The sequence below is a fragment of the Triticum aestivum genome, chromosome 5B, assembly GCF_018294505.1.
Source record: "Triticum aestivum cultivar Chinese Spring chromosome 5B, IWGSC CS RefSeq v2.1, whole genome shotgun sequence".
Lineage (NCBI taxonomy): Eukaryota > Viridiplantae > Streptophyta > Magnoliopsida > Poales > Poaceae > Triticum > Triticum aestivum.
Window position 1 is genome coordinate 78,902,849 of NC_057807.1, and position 16,622 is coordinate 78,919,470.

Sequence of the window (16,622 nt, forward strand, 5' to 3'; positions counted from 1 at the left end):
GTTCGACAACTACTTCAAGTGCAAGAAGGATTGCACCGGCACACTTGGATTCACCTTGATCCATAAGTGCACGACAGCTATGAGGATGCTTGCATACGGAGCTCCCGGTGATTCACTCGACGACCATGGGCGTATGGCCGAGTCCACCACCATTAAGTGTTTCTACAAGTTCTACAGGGCAGTGGTGGCAGTGTTTGGACCACAGTACTTGCGAACACCCAATGCGGAAGACACTGCTCGGATTCTAGCACAGAATGAAGCAAGAGAATTTCCTGGGATGCTTGGAAGCATCGACTACATGCATTGAAAATGGAAGAACTGTCCATTTGCTTGGCAGGGGTTGTACAAAGGCGCCAAAGGCGGTTGCAATGTCGTGCTTGAGGCAGTAGCCACACAGGACCTCTGGATTGGCACTTTCTTTGGGATGCCAGGAACTCACAATGATATCAACGTCCTGCAGTGCTCCCTAGTCTTTGCCAAGCTTGTTGAAGGTCATTCTCCTCCGGTGAACTTCGAGGTCAATGGACGGCAGTACAACAAGGGGTACTATCTAGTTGATGGCATCTATCCGAGATGGTCGACATTTGTGAAGACCATCTCAAACCCTGTGCCAGGAGGCAAGAATGCCTGGTTTGTGAAGATTCAGGAGGCTTGCAGGAAGGATATCGAGCGGGCATTTGGTGTGCCCCAATCTCGATTTGCTGTTGTCCGGTACCCCGCTCAAACCTGAAGCATCTATGGAGGCTCAAGGGCGAGGCCGGGAATGACGTGTGATGAAACTTGAGTTTTTATTTGTTAAACTATATAATTTGTAGTGAACTATTTGTTGGACACGCCGAAACACGCCGAACTATGTGATGAAACACGCCGAACTATGGGACGAACTAATTGATTTCTATTTGTATGCGAAAATTCACACCGAAACATGCCGAACCGCGTCGAATATGAGCCGATTCACGCAGATATTGAGCCATTTTTGGGCCGAAAGCTGGGCTGAATTCGGCACCTGGGGGTGACAGCTGGGTGCCGAACCGCCCCCAGCGCCGAGTTTATCGCCGGTGCATCCTCAAGCCGCTCTTTTTCGGCATCCTGAGGGGCCGAATGGCTAAAGATGCTCTTACACCGCTGCAAACGATATGGCTGAAGGATCATTGGCACTGTGATGGAGCACTTTTCGGTGTTGCCTGAGTTTCATGATGCGAACTGGACTACAAGGAGGTGCCATCGTGCTGCGCGGAGGGTGGCGTAGTCGGCACTACGACGATAAAGCTGAAAAGAGTGATCAGTCATGGTGTTGCACTCTGTGATGTCTCTATCGTCCATGCAGTGTACTTCATTTGCCTTTTTAGCATAACAACCTCATCACTAATCTTTATTATTCTTTTTGCATTTTTAATACTCTCTCCCATTCATATTAATTGTTGCTAATTTAGTATGGCTTTATATTAAGTTTGTACTAAATCAAGAACAATTAATATGGATGGTAGGGAGTTTATTTTTTATTTATTTTTTCATCCCGGGTGCAACTGCATCCACAAGCCAAAACACCTTTTTTTTTGCGGAAACATAGATATTTATACTGAGTACTATATTTCTATTGCTCATGTGTACATGCATATGTCGGAACATTTATATGATAATCTATTACTTGATTCAGAACCATAGTTTCACTTATCCACGTCCTTCAAGCTGAAGAGGAACAAGTACATTATTTGATGTCCTTCGTCTATAATAACAATGCTAGATTCAATGTTTCCTTCTATACATAATAACAAGTACAACTACACTAATTAGGTTCCAGTTCTGATGACCATGAATACGTGTTACTGATTCTTCTATTGGGCATGTGATTCCTTCTAAATGTTTCTTGGAAGTCCACAATTTATTTTATTTTCAATCTAATTGTCACATAGTTATATTTTTCTTTTAATCAATGGTGTATAATTATCGGTTAGGAGAAAATTGCCTTCGAAGTTCGCATACATTTCAAACACTTACAATATTAACAGGAAAAGTTCTTCCGTTTCCTTACTTTCGTGTTTTCAAAATCACTAGCCCGTGCGGATGTGCGGGTTGATGACTAGTATACGTCAATTGGTAAGACAACGGGTAATACAATGTTCCATTTTCTAAAAGGATATACATTAATATATCGAAGCAAGAGTGATCAATCATGATGTTGCACTCTGTGATGTCTCCGTTGTCCATGCAGTGTACTTCATTTGAATCCTTTTTAGCATAACGACCACATCGCTCATCTTTATCCTATCGCAAGGTGAGTCGTTGGAGCAGAGCAAACCAACTTCCAATACCGGCAGAAGAAAGTCGCCATGCAAGTTGCAACTTGAAGAGGAGCCTTGCAGTAGCCGGGCATCAACGACATGGCTCAGCTTTGCAGGAAATGACTGGTAAACCCATCGCCTGAGGCTTAATTCTCCGACGAACATAGCATCTGTAGGCTTCCTTCCAGTAAAAACTTCAAGGAGCATTATTCCGTAGCTAAACACATCACTCAGTCGTGATGCTTTTCCATATGATCCATACTCTACACAAGCAAAAGATGAAGACAGATTTCAACATGACTCATGAGTCTAACAAGAAATGGATATTTATATTAAGCAAGATAGCCAAACTTAAGTACCTGGTGACATGTATCCAATTGTACCCGGCATGTTTGAAGAGATCGTTGAGCTATCCTCACATTGTAGTAACCTTGCAATGCCAAAGTCTGCCACATGTGCAGTCATGTCCTCATCAAACAATACATTGCTAGGCTTCAAGTCGCAATGCAAAACCACTTCATGGTATCCATGGTGCAAATACTCCATTGCCATTGATACGTCGAGCAGAGCGGCTAACCTTTCATGAAACCCGAATTGTCTTCCCCCATCTTCTGAGTGGTGAAGTAGCATGTCTAAGCTGCCGTTGGGCATGTACTGCAACACTAGTGCTATGAAGTCCATGTTAGAGCATGTGTTAATTACCCGTATTAGGTTGCGGTGACGCGCCATGCGGAACACACGACATTCTGCGTCAAAGCTCTTGACGCTGTGCTTGGACCGCATATCAAGAACCTTTATTGCAACCACCAAACCGCTGCTCAGTTGGCCTTTAAAAACTTTTCCAAAGCCCCCAGATCCCAACATGTGATCCTCACTAAAATTATCTGTGGCGCGGACAAGATCTACATGAGAGATTAACTGATGGCTTACCGGGTCTTCCAGATCAATAGAAGCTTCGACCTTGCCTTTCTCAAGTTTCTTTCCGATTGATAGGCACCAAGAGTAGAAGCAAAAAGCAGTAGCACCAAGAGCTATAGTGGCACCCGGGAGTATGATTATGAGCAAACTGGAGGCCATTGGGGTTTCACTTTGTTTGATCTATGTGTCTGTACGTATTTGCTGGAGTGTTGGTTGCTGCATCGGTGGAGCCTGGATGTGCTTATATTGATGGATGGCCCGGGTGAACAGGAAGCTAGGTAGAGAGAAAAGTCATGGTTGGCAGGGATTGCAATTTACGGAGATGCCCCTGATTGAGCCCTGGCTCGGTCAATGCTGGCTGAAAAATATGTGGCAGTGTATACATACGTACCTTCGTTCTATCGATGAGCCCCTTCGCAGATGGTCTTTGTAAATTGGTAAATGTTTAGGAACGGCCGGCCGGCCAGCAATTGGGCCGATCGCGCTCGTCCTACGAATGGCGCTTAATCCATCGGTCCTCAGGTCTGCCGTCTGCTTTGGATCGAGGCAACCAATCCATCGTATCGTATGTATAGCAGCCATCCCTGTCCTCCACACACTGCCCTTTCTCCCCTCAACCTTATCTACAGGGTGAGATAAAACCACAGCCATGTGTGCACATTGTGGCTATCGTCTACTTCAATTCAAATCGCCACCCCAATCTATGACCGCGCCCCGACATGCTGCACCTTGCGATTTTGCAAAGGCCAGGCAACAGGCACTGTGACAGCCATGGGCCGGCGAAGCTGCGAGGTGTCGACGTTGCTAGCGAACGTGCTTATGTAGTGGTTCTATTCCTTAGGCTAGACTGGTGTAATTCTATTGTAACAGCCAGTATATATATACACATGTGTAACCTCAATTATAATCAAGGAAGTGTTGCACGATCTCTCTCTCGATACCCTCGTTCAGACTCCAACATGGTATCAGTTTGAACTCACGATCCACATCTTCCGCTGCTCCTCTCTCCTCCCCATCCTCCACGACCGCCATGAGCACTTCCTCCTCTGTCTCCTCCCCCGGCGACTCGGAGTCCGACGATGACCAGTTCCGTCTTCCCGTCGCCACCCAAACCCTCCCCACCACCCAGGTCCAGTCCCTTCGCATCCGCGACCATGTGCTGGTTACTCTGGATTTCGAGAAAGAAAACTACGGCCTCTGGCGCCGTCCCTCTCCGCTCTCGCCAAGTTCGGCCTCACCGCCCACGTCGACGGCTCGCCGACCCAGGCGACTTCCGACTGGGTTCTCAATGAATTCGCCGTCCTCTCGTGGTACAACGCCACCGTGACTCCGTCGACGCTGGAGATCGTCTCCGATCGCAAGGACAGGCGTATTCCCTCTGGCACTCGCTTCGCTCTCTCTTCCGCAGCAACCGTGACGCCCGGATCACCTACCTCCTCGACGAGTTCCACAGCTTTACCCTGGGCGATCTCTCCGTTGTCAACTACACCTCCCGGCTCAAGACCATGGCGGACACCCTCCGGGACCTTGGTCACCGCCTGAAAGATCGCGAGCTCGTTCACAGCGTGCTGTGCGGCCTCGACGAGCGTCTCCAACACGCCGTCCCACACATGACGCGCGGCCGCCGCCCCTCCTTCATCAAGCTGCGGCCGTTTCTCCAGCTGCAGGAGCAGCGCATCGCTCGCCTGGCGCGCGTCAACGCCCGCTCGGCCCTCCTCGCCCACGCCAGCGCGTTCTACGCGGCCCGCCCGTCGTCTTCCACGCCGGCCCCGCCTCCCTTCAATCCCGCGCTGCTCGGCCCTCCAACAGTCGGGCCCGGCGGGTCTGCCAGCTCTCCCGGCTCTCGTGGGCGCCAGAAGAAGCGCAAGCAGAACCCCTCCGGCCAGCCCGGTTCTGTTTCCAGCGGGGGCGCGCCCGGCGGCCTTCTGCTCGTCCCGCGTCTGCCCGCTCCGGCTGCAACGGTGGTCGGCACCTTCCAGGGGATCCTCGGCGCCCGCCCACCCGCTCCCGTCGTGCCCCAGGCGCACCTGACTACGACCACCGTTTCGGCATCACCACAATGGGATCAAGCCGCCCTCATTGCTGCCCTGAATCAGATGGCTCTGCATCCGCCCACTGCTCCTGGTGGCGATTGGATCTTCGACAGCGGCGCCTCTTCCCATATGGGCTCCGGCTCTGGTATACCCTTTTCCCCTCCTTCTCCTTCCTCTCCAACCTCGATCATCGTCGCTAATGGTGCTCTCCTGCCCATCACCGGCATCGGCTCCACCTCCTTCCCCACCCCCTCCCGCCCACTCTCTCTTCTAGAAATTCTCATCTCCCCCTCCCTTATTAGAAATCTAGTTTCTGTTCGTGCCTTTACTCGTGACAATTTGGTTTATGTTGAATTTGACCCTACTGGTTTTTCTATCAAGGATCTGGCAACCAAGACGGTGCTTCTCTGATGTGATTCTCCCAGCGAGCTCTACACCTTCACACCGCCTCGCCACTGTCTCTCCACCACCGTCACCGCCGACCTGTGGCACCAGCGCCTCGGCCATCCTGGTGCCGCCGTCCTCGCCAAAGCCTCTACATATTTCAATTTCAATTTCAATAAAAGCACGACATCTCATTGTGATGCTTGTCACTTGGGCAAACATGTTAGGCTACCTTTTAGTTCCTCTTCTTCTCAAACTAGTTTCCCTTTTGAGCTTTGTCATTGTGATTTATGGACAAGTCCTCTCTTAAGTGTATCCGGTTATCAATATTACTTGGTCATTCTGGATGATTTTACTCATTATGCATGGAATTTTCCTATACGTCGCAAGCCCGAAGTTCATTCTCTCCTTACTCGTTTCTATGCCTACGTCAAAACACAATTATCTTGCCTCATCTTAGCCTTCCAAACGGACAACGGCCGCGAATTCGACAACCTTGCCAACCGCACGCTCTTTGAGTCCCACGGCACCCTTCTACGCCTCACCTGCCCCTACACTTCCCAACAAAACGGGAAAGCCGAACGCATTTTACGCACTCTCAACGATGGGGTTCGCACACTTCTCTTGCACGCTCACATGTCTCCTCCATGGTGGGCTGAAGCCCTCGCCACTTCCACCTACCTTCTCAACCATAGACCTTGCAAGCCTCACCTCATTACCACACCACACGAGCTTCACTTTGGGCATACACCTGACTTTCGCCACTTACATGTATTCCGTTGCCTCTGTTATCCCAATTTGCTCGCTACTACTCCCAACAAACTCTCCCCACGATCGGTTGCCTGCATTTTTTTGGGTTATCCCAATGACCGCAAGGGGTATCGTTGCTACGATCCCCTCACCCGTCGCATAATCTTTTCCAGGCACGTCACGTTCATCGAATCTGTTTTCCCGTTTAAAACCCTGCCTCCCACGCCCGAATCCCTCGTTGAGTCCTCTCCCGATCCGCCTTCCTTGGATCATGTCGATCCTGCATGGGCGCCGCCCCAACCAACCCCTCCCGCATCGCCACCTGGCTCCCCCATGCAGGACACACCCACGCCTCCTACCTCGCAGCCCACCATGCCTGGGCCTTCCCCGCCTCGCGGCCCATCTCCCTCCACTCGATCATCTTCCTCCTCCTCCGCTCCTCCTCCACCGCCGCCTACCAGCGCCACACACCCGATGCTCACCCGCACTAAACACGGCATCTTCCAACCCAACCCTCGCTACGCCAATCTTCAGGCCACCGTCCTCTCTCCCATTCCCAGCTCCGCCTGCGCAGCTCTCCAAGATCCAAATAAGCGCACCACCATGCAGTCGGAGTATGATACCCTGATGGCGAACTCGACGTGGACTCTTGTTCCGCGCCCACCCAACACTAATGTTGTGACCGTCAAGTGGGTTTTCAGGCACAGGCTGAACGCTGACGGGTCTTTGGAGCACTATAAGGCCCGATGGGTCGTCCGCGATTTTGCCCAGCGCCCCGGCATCGACTTTGGCAAAACCTTCTCTCCAGTTGTCAAGCTGGCGACGATCCGCACGGTGCTCACTCTGGCGTGCTCGCGTGACTGGCCCGTCCATCAGCTCGACGTGAAGAACGCTTTCCTTCACAGCATTCTCGACGAGCAGGTGCGTTGCTACCAGCTGGCCGGCTTCGTCGATGCTTCGCGCCGCGATCATGTCTGTCGCCTCGCCAAGTCCCTCTATGGCCTCAAGCAGGCGCCGCGGGCCTGGTTTCATCGCTTCGGCACGTTCGCCGCCACCATGGGCTTCACTGCCTCCCACTCCGACGCATCCCTCTTCATCCTCCGGCGGGGTGCTGACGCCGCACATCATCTTCTGTACGTTGATGATATCGTACTTGCGGCATCCTCGACGCCCCTTCTTCGCTCCATCGTCGACAGGCTCCAACAGGAGTTTGCCATGACGGATATGGGCGCCCTTCACTACTTCCTCGGCATCTGCGTGTAGCGTACAACACGGGGGTTCTTCCTCAACCAGGCCCAATATGCCGAGGAGCTTCTTTGCCGCACCGGCATATCCCAATGCCATGCTGCCTCCACACTAGTGGACACAGCCCCAAAGGTCGCTGCTGCCGCCGGCGCTCCCGTGTCTGACCCGTCAGAGTATCGCAGCCTTGCCGGTGGCTTGCAATATCTCACAATTGTTGGGGAACGTAGTAATTTCAAAAAAAGTCCTACGCACACGCAAGATCATGGTGATGCATAGCAACGAGAGGGGAGAGTGTGTCCACGTACCCTCGTAGACCGAAAGCAGAAGCGTTATGACAACCCGGTGGATGTAGTCGTACGTCTTCATGATCCGACCAATCCAAGCACCGAACGTACGGCACCTCCGAGTTCAGCACACGTTCAGCTTGATGACGATCCCCGGACTCCGATTCAGTAGGGTGTCGGGGATGAGTTCCGTCAGCACGACGGTGTGGTGAAGATGATGATGTTCTACCGTCGCAGGGCTTCGCCTAAGCACCGCAACAATATGACCGAGGTGGAATATGGTGGAGGGGGCACCGCACACGGCTAAGGAATGATCACGAAGATCAACTTGTGTGTCATGGGGTGCCCCCTGCCCCCGTATATAAAGGAGGGAGGGGGAGGTGAGGCCGCCCCCCTAGGGGTGCGCCTGGAGGAGTCCTACTCCCACCGGGAGTAGGACCCCCCCCCCCCCTCTTGCCTTGTTGGAGAAGGAAGGGGGAAGGGGGAAAGAGGAAAGGGCCCCCCCTTCCTTGTCCTATTCGGACTAGGGGGGGAGGGGGCGCGCGGCCTGCCCTGGCCGGCCCTCCTCTTCTCCCTTATGGCCCATGTAGGCCCATTAACCCCCGGGGGGTTCCGGTAACCCCCGGTACTCCGGTAAAATCCTGATTTCACCCGGAACGATTCCGATATCCAAATATAGGCTTCTAATATATCAATCTTTATGTCTCGACCATTTCGAGACTCCTCGTCATGTCCGTGATCACATCCGGGACTCCAAACAACCTTTGGTACATCAAAACTTATAAACTCATAATAAAACTATCATCGTAATGTTAAGCATGCGGACCCTACGGGTTCCAGAACTATGTAGACATGACCTAGAACTGGTTCCGATCAATAACCAATAGCGGAACCTGGATGCTCATATTGGCTCCTACATATTCTACGAAGATCTTTATCGGTCAAACCGCATAACAACATATGTTGTTCCCTTTGTCATCGGTATGTTACTTGCCCGAGATTCGATCGTCGGTATCTCAATACCTAGTTCAATCTCGTTACCGGCAAGTCTCTTTACTCGTTATGTAATGCATCATTCCCTAACCAACTCATTGGCTACATTGCTTGCAAGGCTTATAGTGATGTGCATTACCGAGAGGGACCAGAGAAACCTCTCCGACAATCAGAGTGACAAAACCTAATCTCGAAATACGCCAACTCAACATCTACCTTTGGAGACACCTATAGAGCTCCTTTATAATCACCCAGTTACGTTGTGACGTTTGGTAGCACACAAAGTGTTCCTCCGGTAAACGGGAGTTGCATAATCTCATAGTTGTAGGAACTTTGTATAAGTCATGAAGAAAGCAATAGCAACATACTAAACTATCAAGTGCTAGGCTAATGGGATGGGTCAAGTCAATCACATCATTCTCCTAATGATGTGATCTCGTTAATCAAATGACAACACATGTCTATGGTTAGGAAACATAACCATCTTTGATTAATGAGCTAGTCAAGTAGAGGCATACTAGTGACATTAAGTTTGTCTATGTATTCACACATGTATCATGTTTCCGGTTAATACAATTCTAGCATGAATAATAAACATTTATCATGATATGAGGAAATAAATAATAACTTTATTATTGCCTCTAGGGCATGTTTCCTTCAGTCTCCCACTTGCACTAGAGTCAATAATCTAGATTACACAGTAATGATTCTAACACCCATGGAGTCTTGGTGCTGATCATGTTTTGCTCGTGGAAGAGGCTTAGTCAACGGGTCTGCTACATTCAGATCTGTATGTATCTTGCAAATCTCTATGTCTCCCACCTGGACTTGGTCCCGGATGGAATTGAAGCGTCTCTTGATGTGCTTGGTCCTCTTGTGAAACCTGGATTCCTTTGCCAAGGCAATTGCACCAGTGTTGTCACAGAAGATCTTCATTGGTCCCGATGCACTAGGTATGACACCTAGATCGGAAATGAACTCCTTCATCCAGACTCCTTCATTTGCTGCTTCCGAAGCAGCTATGTATTCCGCTTCACATGTAGATCTCGCCATGACGCTTTGTTTAGAACTGCACCAACTTACAGCTCCACCGTTTAATAAAAATACATATCCGGTTTGCGATTTAGAATCGTCCGGATCAGTGTCAAAGCTTGCATCGACGTAACCATTTACGACTAGCTCTTTGTCACCTCCATAAACGAGAAACATATCCTTAGTCCTTTTCAGGTATTTCAGGATGTTCTTGACCGCTGCCCAGTGATCCACTCCTGGATTACTTTGGTACCTCCCTGCTAAACTTATTGCTAAGCATACATCAGGTCTGGTACACAGCATTGCATACATGATAGAGCCTATGGCTGAAGCATAGGGAACAACTTTCATTTTCTCTCTATCTTCTACTGTGGTCGGGCATTGAGTCTGACTCAACTTCACACCTTGTAATACAGGCAAGAACCCTTTCTTAGCCTGATCCATTTTGAACCTTTTCAAAACTTTATCAAGGTATGTGCTTTGTGAAAGTCCAATTAAGCGTCTTGATCTATCTCTATAGATCTTGATGCCTAATATGTAAGCAGCTTCACCGAGGTCTTTCATTGAAAAACTTTTATTCAAGTATCCCTTTATGCTATCCAGAAATTCTATATCATTTCCAATTAACAATATGTCATCTACATATAATATCAGAAATGCTACAGAGCTCCCACTCACTTTCTTGTAAATACAGGCTTCTCCAAAAGTCTGTATAAAACCATATGCTTTGATCACACTATCAAAGCGTTTATTCCAACTCCGAGATGCTTGCACCAGTCCATAAATGGATCGCTGGAGCTTGCACACTTTGTTAGCACCTTTTGGATCGACAAAACCTTCCGGTTGCATCATATACAACTCTTCTTCCAGAAATCCATTCAGGAATGCAGTTTTGACATCCATTTGCCAAATTTCATAATCATAAAATGCGGCAATTGCTAACATGATTCGGACAGACTTAAGCATCGCTACGGGTGAGAAAGTCTCATCGTAGTCAACCCCTTGAACTTGTCAAAAACCTTTTGCAACAAGTCGAGCTTTGTAGACAGTTACATTACCATCAGCGTCAGTCTTCTTCTTGAAGATCCATTTATTCTCAATGGCTTGCCGATCATCGGCAAGTCAACCAAAGTCCATACTTTGTTCTCATACATGGATCCTATCTCAGATTTCATGGCTTCAAGCCATTTTGCGGAATCTGGGCTCATCATCGCTTCCTCATAGTTCGTAGGTTCGCCATGGTCAAGTAACATGACTTCCAGAATAGGATTACCGTACCACTCTGGTGCGGATCTTACTCTGGTAGACCTACGAGGTTCAGTAGAAACTTGATCTGAAGTTTCATGATCAATATCATTAGCTTCCTCACTAATTGGTGTAGTTGTCACAGGAACCGGTTCTTGTGATGAACTACTTTCCAATAAGGGAGCAGGTACAGTTACCTCATCAAGTTCTACTTTCCTCCCACTCACTTCTTTCGAGAGAAACTCCTTCTCTAGAAAGGATCCGAATTTAGCAACGAAAATCTTGCCCTCAGATCTGTGATAGAAGGTGTACCCAATAGTCTCTTTTGGGTATCCTATGAAGACACATTTCTCCGATTTGGGTTCGAGCTTATCTGGTTGAAGTTTCTTCACATAAGCATCGCAGCCCCAAACTTTAAGAAACGACAACTTTGGTTTCTTGCCAAACCACAGTTCATAAGGCGTCGTCTCAACGGATTTTGATGGTGCCCTATTTAACGTGAATGCGGCCGTCTCTAAAGCATAACCCCAAAACGATAGCGGTAAATCAGTAAGAGACATCATAGATCGCACCATATCCAGTAAAGTACGATTACGACGTTCGGACACACCATTTCGTTGTGGTGTTCCGGGTGGCGTGAGTTGCAAAACTATTCCGCATTGTTTCAAATGTAAACCAAACTCGTAACTCAAATATTCTCCTCCACGATCAGATCGTAGAAATTTTATTTTCTTGTTACGATGATTTTCTACTTCACTCTGAAATTCTTTGAACTTTTCAAATGTTTCAGACTTGTGTTTCATCAAGTAGATATACCCATATCTGCTCAAATCATCTGTGAAGGTGAGAAAATAACGATACCCGCCGCGAGCCTCAACATTCATTGGACCACATACATCAGTATGTATGATTTCCAACAATTCAGTTGCTCGCTCCATAGTTCCGGAGAACGGCGTTTTAGTCATCTTGCCCATGAGGCACGGTTCGCAAGTACCAAGTGATTCATAATCAAGTGATTCCAAAAGTCCATCAGTATGGAGTTTCTTCATGCGCTTTACACCGATATGACCTAAACGGCAGTGCCACAAATAAGTTGCACTATCATTATCAACTCTGCATCTTTTGGCTTCAACATTATGAATATGTGTATCACTACTATCGAGATTTAATAAAAATAGACCACTTTGTAAGTGTGCATGACCATAAAAGATATTACTCATATAAATAGAACAACCATTATTCTCTGATTTAAATGAATAACCGTCTCGCATCAAACAAGATCCCGATATAATGTTCATGCTCAACGCTGGCACCAAATAACAATTATTTAGGTCTAAAACTAATCCCGATGGTAGATGTAGAGGTAGCGTGCCGACCGCGATCACATCGACTTTGGAACCATTTCCCACGCAGATCGTCACCTCGTCCTTAGCCAATCTCCGCCTAATCCGTAGTCCCTGTTTCGAGTTGCAAATATTAGCAATAGAACCAGTATCAAATACCCAGGTACTACTGTGAGCATTAGTAAGGTACACATCAATAACATGTATATCACATATACCTTTGTTCACTTTGCCATCTTTCTTATCCGCCAAATACATGGGGCAGTTCCGCTTCTAGTGTCCAGTCTGCTTGCAGTAGAAGCACTCAGTCTCAGGCTTAGGTCCAGACTTGGGTTTCTTATCTTGAGCAGCAACTTGTTTGCTGTTATTTTTGAAGTTCCCCTTCTTCTTCCATTTGCCCTTTTTCTTGAAACTGGTGGTCTTATTGACCATCAACACTTGATTCTCCTTCTTGATTTCTACCTCCGCAGCCTTTAGCATTGCGAAGAGCTCGGGAATAGTCTTGTCCATCCCTTGCATATTATAGTTCATCACGAAGCTCTTGTAGCTTGGTGGCAGTGATTGAAGAATTATGTCAATGACACTATCATCAGGAAGATTAACTCCCAGTTGAATCAAGTGATTATTATACCCAGACATTTTGAGTATGTGTTCACTGACAGAACTATTCTCCTCCATCTTACAGCTATAGAACTTATTGGAGACTTCATATCTCTCAATCCGGGCATTTGCTTGAAATATTAACTTCAACTCCTGGAACATCTCATATGCTCCATGATGTTCAAAACGTCGTTGAAGACCTGGTTCCAAACCGTAAAGCATGGCACACTAAACTATCGAGTAGTCATCAGCTTTGCTCTGCCAGACGTTCTTAACGTCGTCAGTTGCATCTGCAGCAGGCCTGGCACCCAGCGGTGCTTCCAGGACGTAATTCTTCTGTGCAGCAATGAGGATAATCCTCAGGTTACGGACCCAGTCCGTGTAATTGCTACCATCATCTTTCAACTTAGCTTTCTCAAGGAACGCATTAAAATTCAACGGAACAACAGCACGAGCCATCTATCTACAACAAACATAGACAAGGAAAATACTATCAGGTACTAAGTTCATGATAAATTTAAGTTCAATTAATCATATTGCTTTAGAACTCTCACTTAGACAGACATCTCTCTAGTCATCTAAGTGATCACGTGATCCAAATCAACTAAACCATGTCCGATCATCACGTGAGATGGAGTAGTTTCAATGGTGAACATCACTATGTTGATCATATCTACTATATGATTCATGTTCGACCTTTCGGTTTCTGTGTTCCGAGGCCATATCTATATATGCTAGGCTCGTCAAGTTTAACCTGAGTATTCCGCGTGTGCAACTGTTTTGCACCCGTTGTATTTGAACGTAGAGCCTATCGCACCCGATCATCACGTGGTGTCTCAGCACGAAGAACTTTCGCAACGGTGCATACTCAGGGAGAACACTTCTTGATAATTTAGTGAGAGATCATCTTAAAATGCTACCGTCAGTCAAAGCAAGATAAGATGCATAAAGGATAAACATCACATGTAATCAATATAAGTGATATGATATGGCCATCATCATCTTGTGCTTGTGATCTCCATCTCCGAAGCACCGTCGTGATCACCATTGTCACCGGCACGACACCTTGATCTCCATCGTAGCATCGTTGTCGTTACGCCATCTATTGCTTCCACGACTATCACTACCGCTTAGTGATAAAGTAAAGCAATTACAGGGCGTTTGCATTTCATACAATAAAGCGACAACCATATGGCTCCTGCCAGTTGCCGATAACTTCGGTTAAAAAACATGATCATTTCATACAACAAAATATAGCATCACGTCTTGACCATATCACATCACAACATGCCCTGCAAAAACAAGTTAGACGTCCTCTACTTTGTTAGTTGCAAATCTTATGTGGCTGCTACGGGCTGAGCAAGAACCGTTCTTACCTACGCATCAAAATCACAACGATAGTTCGTCAAGTTAGTGTTGTTTTAACCTTCGCAAGGACCGGGCGTAGCCACAGTCGGTTCAACTAAAGTTGGAGAAATAGACACCCGCTAGTCACCTGTGTGCGAAGCACGGTGGTAAAACCAGTTTCGCGTAAGCATACGCGTAATGTAGGCCTGGGCCGCTTCATCCAACAATACCGTTGAACCAAAGTATGACATGCCGGTAAGCAGTATGACTTGTATCGCCCACAACTCACTTGTGTTCTACTCGTGCATATGACATCTACGCATAAAACCAGGCTCGGATGCCATTGTTGGGGAACGTAGTAATTTCAAAAAATTTCCTACGCACACGCAAGATCATGGTGATGAATAGCAATGAGAGGGGAGAGTGTGTCCACGTACCCTCATAGACCGAAAGCGGAAGCGTTATGACAACGCGATTGATGTAGTCGTATGTCTTCACGATCCGACCGATCCAAGCACTGAACATACGGCACCTCCGAGTTCAGCACACGTTCAGCTCGATGACGATCCCCGGACTCCAATCCAGCAGGGTGTCGGGGATGAGTTCCGTCATCACGATAGCGTGGTGACGATGATGATGTTCTACCGACGCAGGGCTTCGCCTAAGCACCGCAACGATACGACCGAGGTGGAATATGGTGGAGGGGGCACCGCACACGGCTAAGGAACGATCACGAAGATCAACTTTTGTGTCATGGGGTGCCCCCCTGCCCCCGTATATAAAGGAGGGCGGGGGGAGGTGCGGCCGGCCCCCTAGGGGTGCGCCTGGAGGAGTCCTACTCCCCCCCTCTTGCTGGTTGGAGAAGGAAGGGGGAAGGGGGAAAGAGGAAAGCCCCCCCCCCTTCCTTGTCCTATTCGGACTAGGGGGGAGGGGGCGCGCGGCCTGCCCTGGCCGGCCCTCCTCTTCTCCCTTATGGCCCATGTAGGCCCATTACCCCCCCCCCCCGGGGGGGGGGGGTCCGGTAACCCCCGGTACTCCCATAAAATCCCGCTTTCACCCGGAACGATTCCGATATCCAAATATAGGCTTCCAATATATCAATCTTTATGACTCGACTATTTCAAGACTCCTCGTCATGTCCGTGATCACATCCGGGACTCCGAAAAACCTTCGGTACATCAAAACTTATAAACTCATAATAAAACTGCCATCGTAATGTTAAGCGTGCGGACCCTACAGGTTCGAGAACTATGTAGACATGACCTAGAACTGTTTCCGATCAATAACCAATAGCAGAACCTGGATGCTCATATTGGCTCCTACATATTCTACGAAGATCTTTATCGGTCAAAACGCATAACAACATACGTTGTTCCCTTTGTCATCGGTATGTTACTTGCCCGAGATTCGATCGTCGGTATCTCAATACCTAGTTCAATCTCGTTACCAGCAAGTCTCTTTACTCGTTATGTAATGCATCATTCCGTAACCAACTCATTGGCTACATTGCTTGCAAGGCTTATAGTGATGTGCATTACCGAGAGGGCCCAGAGAAACCTTTCCGACAATCGGAGTGACAAAACCTAATCTCGATATATGCCAACTCAACATCTACCTTTGGAGACACCTGTAGAGCTCCTTTATAATCACCCAGTTACGTTGTGACGTTTGGTAGCACACAAAGTGTTCCTCCGGTAAACGGGAGTTGCATAATCTCATAATTGTAGGAACTTTGTATAAGTCATGAAGAAAGCAATAGCAACATACTAAATGATCAAGTGCTAGGCTAACGGGATGGGTCAAGTCAATCACATCATTCTCCTAATGATGTGATCTCGTTAATCAAATGACAACACATGTCTATGGTTAGGAAACATAACCATCTTTGATTAATGAGCTAGTCAAGTAGAGGCATACTAGTGACATTAAGTTTGTCTATGTATTCACACATGTATCATGTTTTCGGTTAATACAATTCTAGCATGAATAATAAACATTTATCATGATATGAGGAAATAAATAATAACTTTGTTATTGCCTCTAGGGCATATTTCCTTCAACAATGACGCGTCCGGATCTGGCGTATGCGGTGCAACAAGCCTGCCTACACATGCATGACCCACGGGACAGTCACCGCACGCTCATCAAGCGTATCCTGTGGTATGT

General features: G+C 47.8%; 1 protein-coding gene across 2 annotated transcripts; it reads right to left on the minus strand.

Moving 5' to 3' along the window:
• Positions 1-2,098: 2,098 nt before the first annotated feature.
• LOC123115724 (probable LRR receptor-like serine/threonine-protein kinase At3g47570) lies at positions 2,099-3,723 on the minus strand. Of its 2 annotated transcripts, none has more exons than XM_044536827.1 (3): positions 2,860-3,723; positions 2,642-2,728; positions 2,099-2,545 (listed from the first exon to the last, which is right to left on the minus strand). In XM_044536827.1, the coding sequence occupies exons 1-3, from the start codon at positions 2,888-2,890 to the stop codon at positions 2,172-2,174; spliced, it is 492 nt and encodes a 163-aa protein (XP_044392762.1). In that variant the 5' UTR covers positions 2,891-3,723; the 3' UTR covers positions 2,099-2,171. The 2 variants fall into 2 exon arrangements, with proteins under 2 accessions (XP_044392762.1, XP_044392761.1); XM_044536826.1 differs by having other exon boundaries at positions 2,642-3,474; positions 3,592-3,718.
• Between the last annotated feature and the right edge of the window lie 12,899 nt (positions 3,724-16,622).

What these genes read in the sequence shown, in the direction of transcription:
- LOC123115724 (XM_044536826.1), bottom strand. Translation starts at nt 3,359, where the DNA reads ATGGCCTCCAGTTTGCTCATAATCATACTCCCGGGTGCCACTATAGCT. An exon ending in AATTGGATACATGTCACCAG is followed by an intron (nt 2,546 to 2,641) that starts GTACTTAAGTTT and finishes TTGCTTGTGTAG; the next exon opens with AGTATGGATCATATGGAAAA.